The following is a 21,158-nucleotide window of genomic DNA, read 5'->3' on the forward strand; positions in this document are numbered from 1 at the left end:
CATTTAATTAACTCACCCCCAATGCTGTGGCAGGGCCAGAACAAATGATCTTGTGGGCCTTAAATGGCCCACAGGCTGGAAATTCCCCACCCTTGCTCTAGGTGAGGAGCAGGTGTGTTCTAGGCTGGTGCTGGCACAGACCAGTGCCCTAGGACACATCTGAGCAGTAGTAACAACAGCTTCCCTTTACTGATTATTTCCGATGTGCTAGGCCCTGTGGGACTGGGGAACAGATCTGTCGGACCCCAGGGCTCCAGACTCAGCCTGTGCACCTGTGTCACCTGGACACCATTGAAAGAGAGAGCAGCCCAACCCCTCAAGACTTCCTGAACCCCAATCCCTGGAGGTGGGACCCAGGCTACTATTGGAGAACTGCCCTATCCAAATTCACTGAAAAGAACTGGAATGATGAGGAATACATTCATTTAAACAATTTTTGGTGGCTTGATGGCACTGGGAGAAGTTGCAGAGAAGTTTTAAAAGGGCATGAACAAACGGACACAAAGTGTGCATTTTTAAGACTCAGCCTGGCATAGTGAAAAAAGCCCAGGAAAAATCACTGGTGTGACCATAAACTCACTCTGGGCAGTCCCTACAGTTGATTCACCTGTAAAATAGGAACAAAAAGCTTCCCTAAGCCTCCCCGCTGGGCTGGTGAGGACTGAGCAGGAAGACCACAAAGCACTGACTTGGCATGAGGACTCCTTGAGTGGGGGCTATGAGGAGGCCTCCAGAGTGGGAAACACCTTGATCAAAGGAGGCCTCTCAGAGGGACAGCCTGGAACACCCCAGCTGTTACCTGACTTGGCCACATAACACCTGTGTGGCCCTGGGTGAGTGACTTCCACTTAAAAGCTTCACTCTCCTCGTCTGTAAAGTCAACTTATTGTGTATTTACTGAGTCTTAAGTCGTAGATGGGGAAAACAGTAGGAATGTCTATTATTTGCTCGCTATTAAGACTGAAGGAGTTCAGGTAAGTAAAAGCTCTTGGTTAGTCCAGGGCCTGGTTCACAGCCAACACTCAACAACTAATAGCCACTGTTGATATGGCCATCACTGGGTGGGGTGCACCCAGTGATGGCCATATATTTTAAAATATATTTTATTGATTTTTTACAGAGAGGAAGGGAGATAGAGAGTTAGAAACATCACCAATCAGCCACCTCCTGCACACCCCCTACTGGGGATGTGCCTGCAACCAAAGTACATGCCCCTGACCTGACTCGAACCTGGGACCTGAGTCCACAGGCCGACGCTCTATCCACTGAACCAAACCGGTTAGGGCTGGATATCCTTTTTTTTTTTTTTTTTTTAAATATATTTTATTGATTTTGTACAGAGAGGAAGGGAGAGAGATAGAAAGCTAGAAACATCGATGAGAGAGTCATCTATCAGCTGCCTCTTGCACACCCCCTACTGGGGATATGCCCGCAACCTAGGTACATGCCCTTGACCGGAATCGAACCCGGGTCCCTTCAGTCCCCAAGCCGATGCTCTATCCATTGAGCCAAACCGGTCTTAGCAGGGCTGGATATTCTTATTGTAAGGTTCACTCGAAGCAACTTAGACCAAGGGAAGGTCAAGCTATAGTGTCTTTTCATCAGAAGGCAGGAACTGTGCGACAGGGTAAAAAAACAAAAAAAACAAAAACAGTTTTGTTTTTTTTGTTTGTTTTTTTGGTGTGCGTGCTTAAATTGATTTCAGAGACGAAGAGAGAGACAGAAATATTAATGATGAGTATCATTGATTGGCTGCCTCCTGCATGACCCACACTGGAGATTGAATCTGCAACCAGGGCATATGCCCTGATTGGGAATGGAACTGTGACCTCCTGGTTCATAGGTTGATACTCAACCACTGAGACATGCTTAGCTGTTTTTATTGAGAGGGGAAGGGGAAAGAGAAATGTTGATGTGAGAGGACAACATTGATGGATTGCACCCCCCACAGGGATTGATGTGCGGGATGATGCTCCAGCTATCGGAGCCACCCTGCCAGGGTAAAAGAACACAGATTTTGGTGAAGAAGCTTGAGGCTGAAATCCAAGCTATGTTCTTTACTATCCGTGAGACAAGTCACCTAACTAACTCACCTAATCAAATTTCTTCATCTAAAAGACAGGGATTTATATCACCTTTCTCCTAGCTCTGGTGAGGATCGATGTGAAAATGTCTGGTACGTGCCAGGGAAACAAGTCAACACATAGAGGGTAGATCTGAAAATATGGCCAACAAGATTGACACTGTTCTAGGAGAGGACCAAGGAAAGTGAAATTTGAGGAAAAGATGAGGCACAAAAAGAACAGGAAGTTGGGTTGTGGGTCAGCCAGAGACCCCAGTGCAGTGAGTATAGCTACTCTCTAAATCAGGGTTGGGAAACTTCTGGCTGGGGGGCCATATAAGGCCTGAGAAATAATTTGATCTGGCTCTGCCAAAGCATTAGGGGTGAGTTAATTAAACGTTTGACCAAATATAGCAGGCTAATTTTTAAGTTAAAGATTTGTATGGCCTGAGAATGATGTTCTAAATATCCAAATGGCCCTTGGCAGGAAAAAGGTCCCCCACCCCTGCTCTAAACCAATATCCAAGTGACACTGACTCATACAACAAAGATTTCTTCCCTACTCCCCAGGGAGTGTCCCCACTTTCATTAAGGGGAGGGAGAGAAGTGTGTGGTGGGCACACAAATGCTGTGATTGGGGCTCTCAGCACTGGCCTAAATGGTTAAAAAACACATCAGGTTAGAGGGAATAGTCAAGTCCCTCGCCCCACTGCTGTTCCTGGACTCTATGCCTAAAAAACAGAGGAGAAAGTGGCATCTGGTCATAGGAAGATGAAATTTGGCTTTCTCTAGCTAAATAATAAGGTTTTCTCTTGGCACAAAAGCCAGAGTGGATGAGTGCCAGAAAGAATGTGCCCCCAGACCATTCTATGGACAACCCATTCCATGGTTTATTTGCCCATAAGTGATCCTATTTTGACTCCTTTGAACCCTGCCGACAGAGATAAAACCTCCTGGAAGGATTCTACAATATAAGGCAGACCTGCTGGGTCAATGTCCTAATGTGGAGACAGCAGAGAAGCAATACTGCCAGGAGGGCTACTCCCTAGTTTCACAGGATGGCATGAATGGGGGCGAAGCAGGCTGGACTCCTAAAGAGTTGGCCTCCGTTCTGAGAAGTGGTTAGACTCTGAGCAATGCCTCGTCAGACACTCTAGAACCGAGGTGCAGAGAACCATCTTGGTGACCATTTATTAGATGGCACCTTCCTTGCCATACCTCATGGTTTGGGGAAGAGCGTCTAAATCACACCAGCAGACATACAAATACTTGCCTTTTCTGGAAAAAAGGGAGTTAGCTGCCAGTGACTGTTGCCACAGCAAACACAGTGAGGTCAGAGACCCTAGGTTGGCCCAGGACTGTCGTGGTCACTGGGGGGCTGCTAGTGTCTGTTGCTAAGAGAGACTAGCACAACAGCTGGATCAGCTTTCCCCAGCTGTGTGAGCTCCTTCTGCCTAGTTCCACTTCTTCCAGTCCCACCCTGCTTGAAGCTGCTAACTCTCAGGTCTGCTGGGACTGTGTTCCCTAACCCTGGGCCACCCCCAATTTCCAGCAATTTTGGCCAAAGGACAGGAGTTAGCTTTCTCAGAGGTGCTGGACGGGCAGTTTTGGTGCGTGATAGCCTGGGGGAGTAAGGGAGGAACTCAGCATGCTGCTCACTGACCAGATTCTGTAAGTCCCACTGACCCATGTACACTTTCATCTGTCCTCCATCCATAGCTCAGTGGGGTCAGGTGGCAGTGGGAGAAACCTGGCTGGATCCCAGAGGAACAAATGTAAATCTGGTGACAAAAAGAGTTCACTCTGGGCTCACAGTAAGGTAAACCTAATGGAAGGAACCCACATATAGAGTGACAAACAGCTGGAATGTTACTATGGAACTGGCTGAGGTCCTGGGGACAGGAAGGGTGAAGGAAAGAAACACCCCTTTTCCCCAATGCCTGCCAATAAGAGGAGGTCTGGGCCTCTGCTCTACCCCTGGATTTGTTTCAGACAAAAATATGGCAAGGTCAACAGGGATGCAAAGCAGGACTAGAACCATAAATTCTGATGGTTGAGGTGAGGGCAGGGATCACTGATTGGCCTGGCTCTGGACTGATAGAGACCTAAGGGAGCTCCCTAGCCTGCAGCCCTCAACTCTGCCCCCCAGAGACTTTCTCAGAAGCCTCAAGGAGGGCAACTCTGTTGCCTCAGAGGGCCAATTCCTGCTCTATACCAACTCTTTAAAAAAAAAAAATGTTTAAAAAAATATGTATTTTATTGATTTTTTTTCAGAGAAAGGGACAGGGATACCGAGTTAGAAACATCAATCAGCTGCCTCCTGCACACTCCCCGCTGAGGATGTGCCTACAACCAAGGTACATGCCCTTGACTGGAACCGAACCCAGGACCTCCTCAGTCCACAGGCTGACATTTTATCCACTGAGCCAAACCGGTTAGGGCTGCGCCAACTCTTGTGGGACCTTGGTAGGCTAGGGATAGACCAGGCAAATGCAAATCTCATTCTTGAGGTTTTTTCACCAGCAACAGAGCCACTTGAAGCAATGTGGCCTACTTCCCCTTTCTCAAGTCTTTTAGTAGGCAGGCAAATTTAACATATCCCTCCCTGATGAAAACATGGTCATGGCTCCTCACTGCCCACAGGAAAAGCCTCAATTCTTTTTATCATCCTCCATGTCCTGGCCTAGACATCCCACCTCCCAATTTCCCACCATGACTCCAACTATTCTGGGCTGTGGCCATCTGGGAAGTTAGCAGAGACATGTTCTATCAGTAAATCAACAGCATGACTTTGAACAGGTGTCTTTTCTGAGGCCTGTTTGCCCTGTGATCCATCTCTTCTTTTTCTCCTCAGATGTTCCACAGCTGTAACACACATGATCTGAAGAAGATACTCAGGTCATCATGGAATGTATGTCAGAGCTCAATAAAACCAAGAGCTTGTGCCCAATGAAACATAGCCTGGGGTAGACACTGGGGCCCTAACCATACATAGGCCAAGTCCTGGCTCTCACAGCCTCACCTGCCTTCTGCAGGCACATTCTGCTTTCCTCTCAATAATGGGCATTACCGAATCCAACCTATGTAATAGGAGATTCAGAGGAGCCAAATGCATAGATGTCTAATCACCTGGGAAGAACCAGAGAAGGGAAAAGATGAGCTCCAGAACTGCAGGGAATTCTATCTAGCTCAGGAGACAGTTACTCATCAACTTATCCCTCATAGCCAAAGCTAGTGAGTGGGAAGAGGTGCTCTGAATCTTTTACAGCACCCCCCCTCCTAACCCCCCTGCGCCCCAAGGATTTCTTAGAAGCCACATTTGGGGCTTAAGCCCAAACATTTAAAATCACTGGCTTCAGACCTCTTCCCAGACTTGCGTAATTTGAGTTTGAGGCCCCAAGTCAATCCTCCAATCTATGGTTAACCAGAGAACCCTCCTCCCCCACCTTCAGAGTTTAGGTAGTTTTGCCTCACTGGCCTGGATCACTTGGCCCAACCGGCGTATCTTTCCATCAGGACAGCCCTGAAGACCACTGTATACCTGATAAAGCCCTGGACCCCTCCCATTAACAAGCCAGCATATACTCAAAAGACCAATAGTGTGTTGTTTACAGAGCCAGCTCTACTGGGCCTGGCTGAGGAGCTGGAGCCTGACCTCCAGAGAAGACCCACTTTTAAATGTTGGACAAAAATGTTAAGATGATCTATCCCTAATACTGTAATCCTTCGCCACTGAGCTACACATTTGAAATGGGTTTCACAGCTAATTTAATCGACAAAATGACAGGCAGGGAATACTTACTGGGTTAAAAAACGAAGTCTTCGAAGAAAGAAAAGGCTGGCTATATGCATTACTGATGGGGCTGAGCTGGGGCAATAGCCCTGGTTGGCTTTTGGACTATCCTGTGCTCAACAGTCCCATCCAGTCCCCAGAAATAAATATTTGAAAGATTAGCTGTTTGCATTAAAATTTAGTATTAGGGGATCATGTACTGTTTTCTTCACAAATGTGAGAGTCTTTAAGGACCAATCCAATCGCTGCAGAACCCAGAGCAAATCTCTCATGTCCACCATCACAGATGAGGGCCACGGTAGGGCCCAGCCTTAGTCAACTTTCAGTTTTCTTAGCTTGGCTGTTCCATCAGCACACAGCACATGTAAACTCCTAACACCTGTCTGGCAAGACCATTTAAATTAAATTGTCTAGCCCTGGCCGGTGTAGCTTAGTTGGTTGGAGCTATTGTCCCGTACACCAAAAGCTTGTGGGTTTGATTTCCAGTCAGGGCACATACCTAGGCTATGGGTTTGATCCCTGGTCAGAACATGTGTGGGAGGCAACCCATCTATGTTTCTCATATCAATGTTTCTCTCTCTCAAATCAACAAACACATGTAATAAGTTCAACAATAAAGATTTTTAAAAAATCAAATATATCCCTGCATGAGGATTTAAAAAACTGTAAATTTGCCTATCAAGAACTATCACCAGCCCATAGCCTTTTTACTTTCTGTCTTTAAGAACAAAGTTCTTACTATGTGCTTCTTTCAGATGTTGGATGTAAGGCATCATTTCTTCACTGTAAACATAGATCACTAGTTTATTATGAAAGGATGCATTCAGGACCAGCCAGATGGAAGAGATGCATAGGGCAAAGTTATGTGAGAAGGGCGCAGAGCTTCCACACTCTCCGAGTGCACATACCGCTCTCCCACATCTCCACATGTTCATGACCCCAAGCTCCTGCTCAGTTGTTTCGCATAAGATGCCAACTCCCATGCACGGGCAACTTGGTCCCCTGGAGTTTCCAACTCCATTCTCACCAGGAGGCCTCAGAACCCCGTAATCAAGTACCGGCACACTGGGAAGGCACACCAGCAAGGCGGCCAGGGTAAGGGTGCTACTCACCTTACGTATTTGCACATTTACAGGTTTTTAAGAAAATCATGAATGCAAGGCTTAGGGAAACAGAGGCTTGTTCACAGATCCCCAAATATAGGATTTGATTCCCTCAGGACACATGTCCAGAATGTCGTCTCATAGTTGGTAAACACAAGAAACTCATTACCCTGAGACAGGGATCCTTAACTATGTTTGGGTCAATTATACTTTTGGGAATGTTGAAAGCCAAGGACGATCTTCCCATTCTAAATTGAAACTGTCTAACTTTTTCGTTTTTTAAAATAACATGCTTGCACCTGCATACAAAATTGTATTTAATTTCAAAGGCTCCAGGAGGAACCAAGATGGTGGCATAGGTAAACACCTGAAACTGCTGTCTTGTACAACCACATCAAAACTATAACTAAAAGAAAAGCGGTTATCATCCAGAACCATGGGAAAGCTGGCTGTGTGGAAGCTATACAACAAGAAGGAAAGAGAAAAGCACATCTAGACTGGTAGAAGGTTTGGAGGTGCGTGCGGAAACATGCTGGCAACTGGGTATGCTGTGGTCTTTTTTAATCGGGAGGGAGATACAAATTCCCAACTGCTCTGAACTCGTTTCCAGCCAGTCTCTGGGGACCCAGACTCATATGGAGAGAAACTGGACTGTCTGGCATTGGGACAGGAATATGAGGGTGGCTTTCTCTCAGAGGTGGTCACAGAGTTCATTCTTCTTGCACGGGGCTGTGGGACACAAGATACCCAGGGACCTACTGGGGCAGGGCCATCACTGGTTGCACCATCCTGTGATTCCCCGAAACCACGCCCCACCCAATTTAAAACCCCACACAAGCTGTGTGCAGAGACGTTTGCATATGAATGGCATGGCCTTTTGCAGCCTAATCTAACAAACTGCAGCTGGGTCAAAGAACCCCAGAGCTTTCTTTCTTTCTTTCTTTCTTTTTTTTTTTTTTAATATATTTTATTGATTTTGTACAGAGAGGTAGGGAGAGAGATAGAAAGTTAGAAACATCGATGAGAGAGGGTCATCGATCAGCTGCCTCTTGCACACCCCCTATTGGGGACATGCCCGCAACCAATGCACATGCCCTTGACCGGAATCGAACCCGGGACCTCTCAGTCCCCAAGCCGACGCTCTAGCCATTGAGCCAAACCAGTCTTGGCAGAACCCCAGAGCTTTCAAAAGATCAAAGGCTTGTCAGCAGCCTGCATAGCTTCAAAGCTGCGCCTCATCTGAGCACCTCTAAACCCCAAACCAAGAGGAGGAATCTGCAGATTTCTCTGTAGCTCCTGCTGGATGGCCTCAGGCAGCGACTGACTTTGCACCTCCTTGGAGATCCAAGAGCCAGTGCACCCAGTGGTCAAAGCAAGACTACATCAGATTACAATTCTTCAGATCCAGTAAGAGATACACTCAGGGGGCAGACTCAATGAGCACCAAAGCCCCACTGAAGCAAGTCCTGCCCCATAAGGGTGTTTCCAGCCAAGCAGTCCTCCCATTGTAGACACAACTGGTCCTCACAGCCAATTGGTCTGGAGGTCAATTCTGCCCAGTGATACCAACAGCAATAAAGGTTACAAGACTGTGCACACAGCCCACAAAGGGGTGCACCAAGAATGTCCACCTAGGTGACTGGGGAGGCTGAGCCACTGGGCCCTATAGGACACCTAGCACACAAAGCTGCTCTATTAATACAGGGAAGCAGCCAAAATGCAGAGACAAAGATACAGGTCACAAATGAAAGAAATGGAGGGAAGCAAACGACTGGATATAGAGTTCAAAACCACAGTTATAAGGTTACTCAAGAATCTTCTAGATACCTCTGAGAAATTTAGTGAGGCCATCGAGGATATGCAAAAGGATCCACTAGAACTTACTAAGCATAACTGACTGAAATAAAGAATAACATACAGAGATCCAAAAGCAGACGAGAGAATCCCAAGTATCAAGTCAAAGATTTGAAATATGAAGAAGCAAAAAACACCCAATTGGAAAAGCAAAAAGCAAAGAGAATCCAAAAATATGAACATAGTTTAAGGAGCCTCTGGGACAACTTCAAGCGTATCAACATCAGAATTATGTTGAAGAAGAGAGAAAGATACTGAAAACCTATTTGAAGAAATAATGACATTAAACTTCCCAACCTGGTGAAAGAATAGACTTACAAGTCCAGGAAGCTAAAGAAAAACCAAACAAGAGAAATCCAAAGAGGACTACACCAAGACACATTTCTAACTCTCTATCCTTTCCCTCCTCTCTGTAAAAAAATCAATAAAATATATTTAAAAAAATAAATAAAATGCCAAGGGCAAAAGACAAAAAGAATATTAAAAGCAGCAAAAGAAAAACAGTTACCTACAAGGGAGTACCCATATGACTGTCAGCTATTTCTCAACAGAAACTAAGCAGGCCAGAAGGGAATGGCAAGAAATATTCTAAGTGATGAATAGCAAGAACCTACAACCAAGATTACTCTACCCAGCAAACTATCATTTAGAATTGAAGGTTAGATAAAGAGCTTCACAGATTAAGAACAAGCTAAAGGAGTTCATCACTGCCAAACCAGGATTATATAAAATGCTGAAGGGTATTTTTTTAAGAAGAAGAAAAAGATAAAGATAAAAATTATGAGCTGAAACCGGTTTGGCTCAGTGGAAAGAGCAGTGGCCTGCGGACTGAGGGGTCCCGGGTTCGATTCCGGTCAAGAGCATGTACATTGGTTGCGGGCACGTCCCTGGTGGGGGGGTGTGCAGGAGGCAGCTAGTCTATGTTTCTCTCTCATCAACGTTTCTAGCTCTCTATCTCTCTCCCTTCCTCTCTGTAAAAAATTAATAAAATATATTTAAAAAATAGCCACTTATTAAAAAAAATTATGAATAACAAAGTGACAACAAATACATATCTATCAACAAGTGAATCTAAAAATTGAGTGAATAAAAAAATCTGAGAAACAGAATAAATTGTTATGAATATAATAGAATCAGATGCATAGAAAGGGAGTGGACTGACAATTCTCGGGGGGAAGTGAGTGTGGAGGGTACGGGAAGAGATTGGACAAAAATCGAACACCTATGGACGAGGACAATGACAGGTGATGGTGGTAAGGGCATGAGGTAGGGTGGGAACGGAGGGCTATAGGAAGAAAAAAAGAGATACAACTGTAATAATCTGAACAATAAAGACTTATTAAAAAAAAAAAAAAAGTTCCCAGATTACCTGATATGAAGAACCCTGCTCTTAAACAGGTACAAAATACATTTAGATATATACCTGACAGTCATCAAACATGCTAGGAGAAACTGGGACATACTTATTCTGTAGAGTAATAAATAGTAATTTCCAGTTACTACGGTATGTGCCAGGCCCTGTGTTAGGGATGTGGGCACCATTATAATCTCCATTTTATAGACAAGATTTCAGATTTGAAATATGAAGCCAGCTGTCTGTAGACACTCAGCTAGTAGAAGAGTTGGGATTTAGGCCAAGTCTATCCAGCTCAGAAACCCAAGCCCGTCTCACTAAATGGCTCTTACCTGATAATGTTCTCTTGGACTGCTAAGAACATGAGTGAAGTCTGGATTACGGCCCCAAACCCCACCTACATACAGGGCTCAGAGAGCTGTGCTAAGAGCCTGGGACTGTGCTGTCATGTATGGCTGACCCCCTTACTAGCACTGCAGTCCATGAGCATTATGGTGAAAAATAAGAGGACAAAAGGGTAATATCCAGGCACCCAATAGGCTTCTTCCCTCTCTAGGAGCATGATGGTCACCGGTAAGTACCTGGTCTAGGATATAGTTGCGTTTCTTGCGGGCAGCAATCTGGATGAGGCGGTTGAGGCACTGGGTGGCCTGCTGGATCAAGACGTCCCAGCGGCCGGCATAGTTCCGCTGCCGACGTAGGCCCATCACCTATGGGAAGGGGGTGGTGAGGGGTGTATGGTCCCAGTTGTAGGACAGCACAGCAGGGGAGGATGAGGGAAGTGGCTAAGGAGAGACCAGGTGCTGCCCTTACCCGCATCTTATCCATGATGGCATTGGTACCCAGTATGTTGTACTTCTTGGAGGGGTTGGAGGCTGCATGTTTGATGGCCCATGTGGTCTTACCAGCAGCGGGAAGGCCCACCATCATCAGAATCTGTAAGAACATGATGGAGAGTCACTGATGCAGCAGCAGACACCACCCTGATTCGCTGAAGACCATGAGGGTGACTCTAAATTTCATGGTCATCTCTAGGAAATGAAAGCAATAGCTTCTACCTCAGTGTTGTTGGGATTCAAAGAGATGAAGCTCATCAAATCCTCTTAGGCCTGGTATGGGATGAATATAAAACCAAGAGCTATTATGACCATTTACATTTTTTGCTTAGCAGAATTCAGTGGCCTCTGACAGGGAAGGCCGTGCATTGGGAATGGTACACAGAGTGGTCACAGAAAGTGGTACAACCTTCCCGGAGTTTGAGATGGGGACAAACATCGTATCTAATCAGTGCATTTAAAATTTGCAGAAACCAGCTGAGACTGGTTTGGTTCAATGGATAGAGCGTCGGCTTGGGGACTGAAGGGTCCCGGGTTCGATTCCGGTCAAGGGCATATACCTTGGTTGCGGGCATATCCCCAGTAGAGGGTGTGCAAGAGGCAGCTGATCAATGACTCTCTCTCATCGATGTTTCTAACTCTCTATCCCTCTCCCTTCCTCTCTGTACAAAATCAATAAAAATATACTAAAAAAAAAAAAAAATATTTGCAGAAACCAGTCACAACCTAATGCCCAATAAGAGGGAAATGGTAAACATAGGTATTTACAAAATAATGTTAAGTGAAAAGGGTCGAATATCAAAATGCTTATAACCATAAGATCTCAAATATAAATGTGTTGGTGTATGAAATGAGCACTTAGTATGGCAAAAAGAACAGGATAGAATTTAAAACTTTGGCCCTAACTGGTGAAATGAGTTTCTGCAGCTAAATCATCCCCAAGGCCAGTAGTCATTTTTGTTCTTAGACAGCTTCGAGTGAGTGTGAGAAGCTGCACAATCTCCTTGAAGAACACACTCACCAGGAAGTGCCTTCATATCCTCTTGTCCTGTTCTAAGATTCTGACCTCACCCAAGGAGCCGTGTGGCAATTTCCCTCTGGGAACCTTTCCAAGATTTAAGTCTCTTATCATATCCCCTCCTTCTTTGGCCTAAACCACACCCACAGCCCTCACGTCACTCTCACAGCAGCTTTAAACTTGGTCCAGCCCTGAGGAGTTAGGAGGAAGATTACGCATGCAGGAAGGTGGTTTGCTTTCACCATACCCAGCTGCCATGTCTCCCCTCTGCCTTAGCAGTAAGGTGGCCCAGGAGAGACAGCCATTAACTTGTCTTCCAGGCCCACTCACCTCACACTCTGACTTGGTCTTTGGTCCGACAGTGCCCCGGATCCGTTCACTCAGGGGAAGGTGCTGGATGAATGTAAAGCCAGGAAGGACAGAACAGTAGGGCTCTGCCCTCTGCCCGAAGTTGAACTCCACAGCACAATTCTTCACCAGGACATGAGGATAGAGGGCCTGGCCCCCCAAAGCTTCTTTCTGAATTCGGAAAGCAATGCCCATCCACTTCCCATTCTTGGTGAAGGAGAGTTCCACGTCATTTCCACATTCAAAGTCCTAGAAGAAAAAGCCAAAGGAAGAGAACCTTAAGCCAATGCTCAGCTGAAGGCACTGAGAACCAGTTGGAGAGAGCAGATGCAGAGAGAAGAAATACAGCCAGCTTCCCTGATTTAGCTGTAACCCCACCACTCAACATACAGATACAATGGGCAGCACCAGGGAACCGCTCAGAGAATGTACCCCCAAACCCTCTTTTTAAGACTCAAAGGCTGGTGGCTATGAAGCATATAATCTTTTTAAAAAAATACATTTTGTTGATTTTTTACAGAGAGGAAAGAAGAGGGATAGAGAGTTAGAAACATCGATGAGAGAGAAACATGGATCAGCTGCCTCCTACACACCCCGTACTGGGGATGTGCCTGCAACCAAGGTACAAGCCCTTGACCAGAATAGAACCCGGAACCTCTCAGTCCGCAGGCTGATGCTCTACCCACTGAGCCAAACTGGTTTCGGCGAAGCATATAATATTAGGAAGGCCCAATTATTTAAGCCTTGTGCCTAGCCTGAGACGAAAATGAAGGAATAGACAATCCTGTGAATCCTTAACTCAAGAGCAGGCTGTGAAGAAAACAGATGGAAAGAAAGCTACGTCAGTCAAGTCCAGCTCCACAAATGAAATTCACTGCTACTCTGACACATGTTCTCCAAGTTCCTGCTCTTCCTGGTGCGTATGTCTATGGTGATCTGGGCCTAACAAAGGTCAGGGCCTAGTGGGGAACAGATAAGGACACTATCTTAATTGAGTAAGAGTGCCTACAGAGGAGCAAGATTCTCTGAAAGGTAGGGACTTATAAATCAAGTCCTAAACAAAATGAAATGAGCCAAGTTTGGGGAAGGAGGAGAGAGCCATAAAGAGAAGTGTTATAAGAGAACACAGGGTCAGGCTGTCTGAAGCATAAAGGATGAGGGGGAAGTGATTTCAGTAGCTGGAGAGCCAGGCAGTGACCAAATATATTCAGTAATTATTCACTGAGTCCCTACTGAGCAGCTGAAGTTTAGTGGTTAAGATCCTGTTTTATAAGGCAGGTTATTTCAGTTCTACCATTTACTATCAAAAAGGGAAGGCCATGGTAAGATACTCCAGTGCACAGGATTGTTCTGAGGAATAAGTGGGTTAGTGTGTTTATTCCACAGCGAGCACATAATGAATAGGGGTTCTCACTCCAAGATGCTAGGCACTATGCTGGGCTGGAGTGTGAGAAGAAGACATGGCTCCTGCCCTTGGCATGTGAGGATCTCTCTGTCACCTTAGGAGTTAGAGCTTCATGCTGATGGCAGAGCAGAGCCCCTGACCTGTTTCAAATATAGAAGTGGCCTGGTTTTCAAAAGTGTTTCAGAAAGATCACTTTGGGTACAGGCTAGAGGTTTACGATTAAGCTCAAATCCTGGAATTAGACAGCAGAGTGTACCAAAGTAAAGCTCAGGTTCCTGATTTAAAGTATAATATAAGATGTGGTATTCTTTTCTCGTGACCTGCCCTTTAACGAAGTGAAAGCCCGTTCTCCCAAGGAGTTTTCTCACCACCCTCTTCCATGCTCACAGGGCATAGTTCTAACAGTCCTTCCTATCTGTCACCTCAAAGTGCCTACACAGCTCAAGACCATGCAAGGCAGACATGTAAACATTTGCTAGACTAAATCCTGCACCAATCCCTACGTGGCAGTGAAAGCCCGTTCTCCCCAAGCTGATGCTCTATCCATTGAGCCAAACCAGTTTCGGCTAAGTGTGCCATTTTTGTAGCCTCATCTGTCACATCTCCTGTTGTCATCCTAAAGGCCCCACCTATTGTTTGAAATGGACTATACTGTTCTCTCTATCTGCACATTTTGTGAATGTTGAGAACTCAAGAACTGACAAAAGTTTCCTCCCCTAGGTTCCTTCAGGTCACGGATTTTTACACCTCCTCCAACTTTTCACCCTGAGCCTTTTAAAAATTCATGGCATCCTTTGAACAGAGGAAATTGCACATGGAATCTTAAAAACAGAAGTAGAGATGATGTGGTTGAAGCAAGAGTCAAGGCCTGGAGTTCCATATTGCCACACACGGACAGAACCTCATGCTCAGATGGGACAGAGTCTAGGGAATAATGTCACAGATAATGACAGGTTAAATTGCTGCAACCTCTTTGGAGTGCACTCTTGGTGGTAGATATAAAAATTTAAAAATATATCTTTGATTCAGAAGTTATGCTTTTAGAAATAAACACAACTACATTCCCACAAAAACATATAGATATGCAAACTGCTCACTCCAGCACTGCTAAAAGTGCTCCAATGGGGAAGTGGGCCACACAGGAGGCCCTGGGTGAGAATACAAAAAGATCTTGAAAATACTGTAGTAAGTGGGAAATACTGCAGCATCAACCACTCCAGCAAATAACTTTCAGATTCACCAACAGAATGGACACTTGCATCAGAATACTATACAGACCAGGCAAGAAACTAATCTAATGTCCACTAATAGAAGAATGATTATATAACATAATTGATCTACATAATGATTACAGAATATTCAAAGAACAAAGAAGTCCTCTAGAAAGTGACATAAAAAGATCTCTAGGATATATATTTAAGAAAAAAAAGATGTAGAACATGTATACGCTAAGCTGCTTTAGATGAAGATCTGAAGAAGACTTTACATTGTGTACCTTTTTCTATTTCTTGGTGTTTTAGCAAACCATGTGAATTTATTCAAAATTTTCTTTTAACTCATTTACATCTATATTATCTGTATAGATAAGGAGAAATAACCAAGATTTACTGTTAAATGGAAAAAAAATTCCAGGTTTAGAATAAATATAAACATGGTTTTATTAAAAATACAATGAGGTTATAAAAGATAAAGACTGAGAAACTGTTTCAGACTAAAACGACATGACAGGAGAATGCAGTAAGTGATCCTGGATTAGATCCTGAACCAGAAACAAAATTGCTCCAAAGAATATTGTCAAGACAACTGACAAAATTTAAATGTAAACTGAGGAGTAGATAATAGCATTACATTAATGTTAAATTTAATAACTACTGTGTGGTTAAATGCTTGCTGAAGTATCTAGAAATAAAGATATGATATAGGGATCACATTCTCAAATAGGTTAGACAAAAATCATATATTTGAGAAAATGGTAAAGCAGATGTTAGAATTGGGACAAGACTCTATGAGAATTCTTAGGGCTTTTCTTTAAGTTTAAAATTATTTCAAAGTAAGGAGGGGGGGTGGGGAGAAGAAAAACAACCCCCCAAAAAGGAGCATATGTGTACAAATCTGAGGGAGGGAGAAAACAAGACTAAGAGGAAGCATCCACCTGGGCAGCCACCCCTTGTCAGGTTCTTGTGGCACATTTCACAAACATCTATAAATCCTAAAGGTAACAGTACTAAGTAGGATTTACTGAGAACACACCATGTGCCAGGCAATATTGTCAGTGCTTCTGAAAGATTAATTTAATGATCCCACATGAGATTCTGAAGTAGGTGCAAAGATTCTCATTTAAGGAAGAGTGAAATATAGGGAGAGTAAGTTGACCATGGCTGTGAGTGGAAGAGCAGGGACTGGGGTTAGGGAGTCTGGTCCCTGAGCAGATAGCCAGAGTCTACAGCACTGTGTGGGTCACTGCTCTTGGAGACTGAAGTTCGGCAGCAGCTCAGGCACCCTCTACCTTATTCTGTTTTATATCCACTCCTGCTGTCCTATGAGGCAGTGCACTGTAGGAAGCCTGCTTCAACCAATGTGAGGTGAAAGAAGAGAGAAGTTTAGGGATGAGATTATGCCAAAGTGGGCAATCACCAACACCACTATCTTTGAGAGCAGCAGGCTATTTGGCAGCAAAGAAAAGCAAGAAATTCCTGGGTTTAGAAAATGTCACTCTGGTATCTAGGAATGGAGGAAGGGTGTGCAAATCAACAACCCCAAAGTTCTTCAAGGTGCTGTCTTATAGGTTTGTACAAAAGATCAGGCAAGTAGAATGGTAGATTTATGCACAAAATGACAGCAAACATTCCAGTCTGTCAAAGAGAGACAAAGAGGTATGGCGAGAGTGGCTGGACATGGTGCAGACAATGGACAGAGTATTCTGAGGGGGGGAAAGTCTGCAGGTCCACCTAATAGGACCAACATTTGGTTCTGCCAACTCCCACAGGCTGCTGGCACTCACCGCAAAGCAGCCAATCACATCATTCTCTGCAAACTTGTCTCCGTAGTTTTCAAATCGGCTATTGGTGGACTTCTTCCCAGTGCCTCCATAGCCATAGGAGAAAGGCTCTTCGCCTGATGAAAGAAATAGGCAAAGGCAGGTTAAACCTGCGATGGTCACAACAGCCTTTATGATTGTCACACACTTTAAAAAAGAAAAAAATATTTTTATTGATTTCAGAGAATAAAGGGGGGGAAAGGAAGGGAGAGAAACAGAGAAACATCAATGATGAGAGAGAATCCTAATTGGCTGCCTCCTGCACACCAGGGATCAAGCCCACAAGCTGGGCAATGTGCCCTGACCTAGAATTGAACCGTGACCTCTTAGAACCACTGAGCCATGCCACCCGGGCTGTCACACACTTTTAAGGAAAACAAACAAACAAACAACTTTCTTTACTATTTTACTCATCAGATACTTTTTGGGGGACAGGGGAGAGGGAAGGTGAGGAAGATTCCATTGATAGGAAGCCCTTCATTGCATATGCAGAACACCTGAGGGCTTGATGGGTTTAAAGTCTGCGAACAGGAGCAGAACTGAATTGTTCTGCGCAGAAAGAGAGAATCTGGAAAGAAAGGGAGGGGAAGAAAGGAGCTGGGATTGAGGAAGGCCGTGTGCTGAGATGCAACCCTTCTCTGTGACACTCAATATTCAGTAAATCTAATGGCATCAATTTTTTGTGCCAGGGGATTTGGGCAGCAAAAAGCCAAGAAGCTGGATTTTGCTTCTGGAAACCATGAAGTCTAACTCATTGGAAAGACACTGGATTTCCTTAGGCTACAGAACTGGAGGCTGAAGTATTCCGACTGAGATCCCAAGAGCCCTGGATGACACCTGGATTATACAGAGATCCTTGGCCAGGAACCCAAGGAGCATCCTGCCAGAAAAGCAGGAGCCAACAAGCTTAGTTCCTCTATGAACCAGCTGCTTGACCATACTGATCTTTGAATCTTCATCTGTATCAACAACCCACCACTCACACATTAAACCTTAGACAAAAATAAAATGAGATATGCAAAAAACATTAATATATATCTGAATAAAAACTGTACACTCCTTCTGACCTAACATTTTCACTTTCAAGAATCAGTCTTAAGTGAACAGTCAGAACAATTATGTCTCTCAGGTTTAGGTTTTTTATTTTCCTTTATTTGTATGGCCTAAATTTTCAGCAGCAGCATATATTACTTTTGTAATCAGATGATTATGACCAAGGCAGAAGGTCTCAGCATTGGTTACTGAAATCAGTTACTTGGGGCAGACAGCCTAAAGCCTGGGGTCCTAGGAAAATTCAAAACCTCTCACAGGGTAGCCCCTGCCTCTGCCAACCAGTCCTGCAGGGATCCACTGTTCTTTGTTTCCTCTTTTACTCCGAGTTAGGCTCTGGACAGAAAACCCTAGACAGAACTTAACGGGGCTTGAGAAACTTATTTTTATTTCCAATAAAGTTTGAGGACAGGAGACAACTGATCTTTTTTAAAGAGAACTTCGAACCTTCTCCTAAAAGACGGATAAATTTTTCATAGAAAAGTTGTTATATAACTGTGGTTGGATCTTGTTTGCCCACACAGGCAATGGCATATACCTAATCCTTAAGTATGTTCCACCCCAGGATAGTTCTGTTGATTTCAACACTAGGAAGAGATTTTTAGGAAGCACAAGAATCCAGGGATAGAGGCAACTGCTCTTCTCTGGATTGCTTGGCTGCCCTCCCCTTACCTAGCTGGGTGCTGCAGGAGTCAAGGGACCAGCCGATACGGACAACATGTGGGTCAGGCTCTGTGGATGGAAGGTGCTTCACGGAGATTTCCTCATTGATCTAGGGACAGAGAACAAGAGGGCTCAGACTGATTCATTCTCTGGAGGCAGGTGGTTTATGAGGTAATATAGGAAGAAAGTACATAACACATTGAAAACAGTGATGACTTGCCTGGCCAGTGTGGCTCAGTGGTTGAGCATCAAACCATGAACCTGGAGGTCAGGATTCATATGCCCGGGTTGCAGGCTCAGTCTCCAGTTGGGGGTATACAGGAGGCAGCTGATCAGTGATTCTCTCTCACCACTGATGTTTCTCTCTCCTTCTCCCTTACTCTCTGAAATCAATTAAAACATATTATAAAAAACAAAACAAAAAAAAACAGGAATGGCTTTTGTTGTTGGGAAAAAGGTCTAAGCTGCTCTGAAGTTAGGTCCTCTGAAGGGCTCAGGGAAGTGCAGAACCACAGATATGGGTTTTTCAAAAACAGTTATTTCTATTTACTTAAATACTTTATTGATTTTTAAAGAGGAAGAAAGAGAAACATCAATGTGAGCACGAACCATCGATAGGCTGCCTCTGCCACACCTACCAGGGATTGAGCCTGAAACTTGGGCATGTGCCCTGACCAGGAATTGAACTGGCCCGACCAACTGAGTCATACCAGTCAGGGCTCAAAAAACAGTTATTTTTAGTTCTAACACTTGCTGCAGGGAAACAAGTGCTCATAATATTTGGTATAGAAGGATAAATTGGTTCAACGTGTTTGGAGGACAATTTGGCAGTCTCCATTTAAAATTGCAAATGTACAAGGCTGTCCAACCCAGCAATTTAGCGTGGCACTGTTTATATTACCAGAAACAAATAGAAAAAAAAAATCCACAAGGCTCTGGTCACATTATGGCACATCCAATGAATATGGCACACCACAGATTATGAGAATATGATGCAGCAGTAAAAAACAAAAAACAAAACAAAAAACATAAGCCCTAGCTGGTTTGGCTCAATGGAGAGAGCATCAGCCTGCAGATTGAAGAGTCTAGGTTTGATTCTGGTCAAGGGCACATGCCCAGATTTTGGGCTCCATCACCAGTAGGGGGGATATAGGAGGCAGCTGATCAATGATTCGCTCTCATTGATATTTCTCTCTCTTAGTCTCTGAAATCTATTAAAAAAAAAAAAAAAAAAGATAGGAAGGTGTGGTTCAGTGGTTGAGCATTGACCTATAACCAGGAGGTCACAGGTTCTGTTCCTGGTTGGGACACATGCCTGGGTTGCATGCTCGATCCTCAGTAGGGGGCATATAGGAGGCAACCAATAAATTCAATTATTCCCTCTCACCACTGATGTTTCTCTCTCTCTTTCCCTTGCTCTCTGAAATCCCTAAAAATATATTTAAAATTGATGGGATAAAAGGGAACTTTGTTCATTTCATTGGCTGTGTTGCTCTATGAGCAGCACACAAAATGGGTAACTTACAATCAACAGTATCTACCGTCAATGAAAACAATAACCCTAGGTCTCAGCTTCTACCTCTAAAAAAATGGATATAATAGTTCCTATTTCATGATAGCACTGTGAGAATTAACGGAGATATCTGTGTAGAGCTTTGCACCATATCTTATGCATGCAGTGTTCCATTAATATTAACTATCATGTTTTGATACATAAAGGCAGATACTCAAGAAATTGTTGCCCTAGCCAGTTTGGCTCAGCAGATAGAGCATCAATTCAGGTCAAAGGTACATAATGTAGTTGCAGGCTCAATCTGTGGTCCAAGTTGGGATGCATGCAGGAAGCAACCAATCGATGTGTCCCCCTCATATCAATGTTTCTGTCTCTCCCCTTCCCTCCCACTCTCTCTAAAAATCGATGGGAAAATAACCTTGGGTAAGAATTAACCAAACAAAAAAGGAAACAAAACCAACAAAAAATTGTTAATACAAGTTACCTCTGGAGTGTGCAAAGGGCACCGGGAGGATGTGAGCACAAATTTTGCTTTTCCCGCCCTAACCAGTTTGGCTCAATGGATAGAGTGTTGGCCTGTGGACTCAAGGGTCCCAGGTTCTATTCTGGTCAAGGGCATGTACCTTGGTTGCCGGCACACACCCAGTGGGGAGTAAGAGGCAGCTGATGGATGTTTCTAACTCTCTCTCTTTCTCCCTTCCTCCCTGTAAAAAAACAATATATTTTTTTTTTAAATGCAGGCAAATAAAAAATTTTTTGTTTTGCTTTTCCCTCTATACTGTTCTGTGCCACCTGAAGCCTGATGACAAAACCTTTTTTGTCCTACTCTCCCTTGAAAATCCCTCTAACTGGTGCTGCTTAAGTTCATTCTTTCTAGCTCAGTTTTTTCCCAAACTACTCCTTTTCTCAATTCTACAAACATGTCACCTCTAGAATGGTTGGCTGTATAATATCTGGGTCAAATCCCAACAAGGAAAAAACAGCTTAATGAAGAAATGTATGGTAGGCCTGCTGATATAGTGTTTAGCAATGGTATAGTTCTCTAAGTTCACTGTACTTTTTTAGCATGGACACAAAGTCTATGCTCAATCAAATCTCTTAAAATTGTGCTCTGGCCAGGGA

The 21,158-nt window shown here is 44.2% G+C and overlaps 1 protein-coding gene across 4 annotated transcripts in view; it reads right to left on the bottom strand.

Moving 5' to 3' along the window:
- The window catches only part of HNRNPUL1 (heterogeneous nuclear ribonucleoprotein U like 1), a 41,955-nt gene that overhangs the window by 9,485 nt on the left and 11,312 nt on the right, over positions 1-21,158 (bottom strand). For all 4 annotated transcript variants that reach the window (XM_045570842.1, XM_045570840.1, XM_045570841.1 and 1 more), the window contains 5 exons: positions 18,533-18,632; positions 16,775-16,887; positions 12,351-12,617; positions 10,980-11,102; positions 10,748-10,876 (listed from right to left, as the gene is read on the bottom strand). In XM_045570842.1, the coding sequence (XP_045426798.1) occupies positions 10,748-10,876; positions 10,980-11,102; positions 12,351-12,617; positions 16,775-16,887; positions 18,533-18,632 (732 nt within the window). The remainder of the gene's footprint in view (positions 1-10,747; positions 10,877-10,979; positions 11,103-12,350; positions 12,618-16,774; positions 16,888-18,532; positions 18,633-21,158) is intronic.

The sequence above is a fragment of the Pipistrellus kuhlii genome, unplaced genomic scaffold (genome assembly GCF_014108245.1).
Source record: "Pipistrellus kuhlii isolate mPipKuh1 unplaced genomic scaffold, mPipKuh1.p scaffold_m20_p_38, whole genome shotgun sequence".
Lineage (NCBI taxonomy): Eukaryota > Metazoa > Chordata > Mammalia > Chiroptera > Vespertilionidae > Pipistrellus > Pipistrellus kuhlii.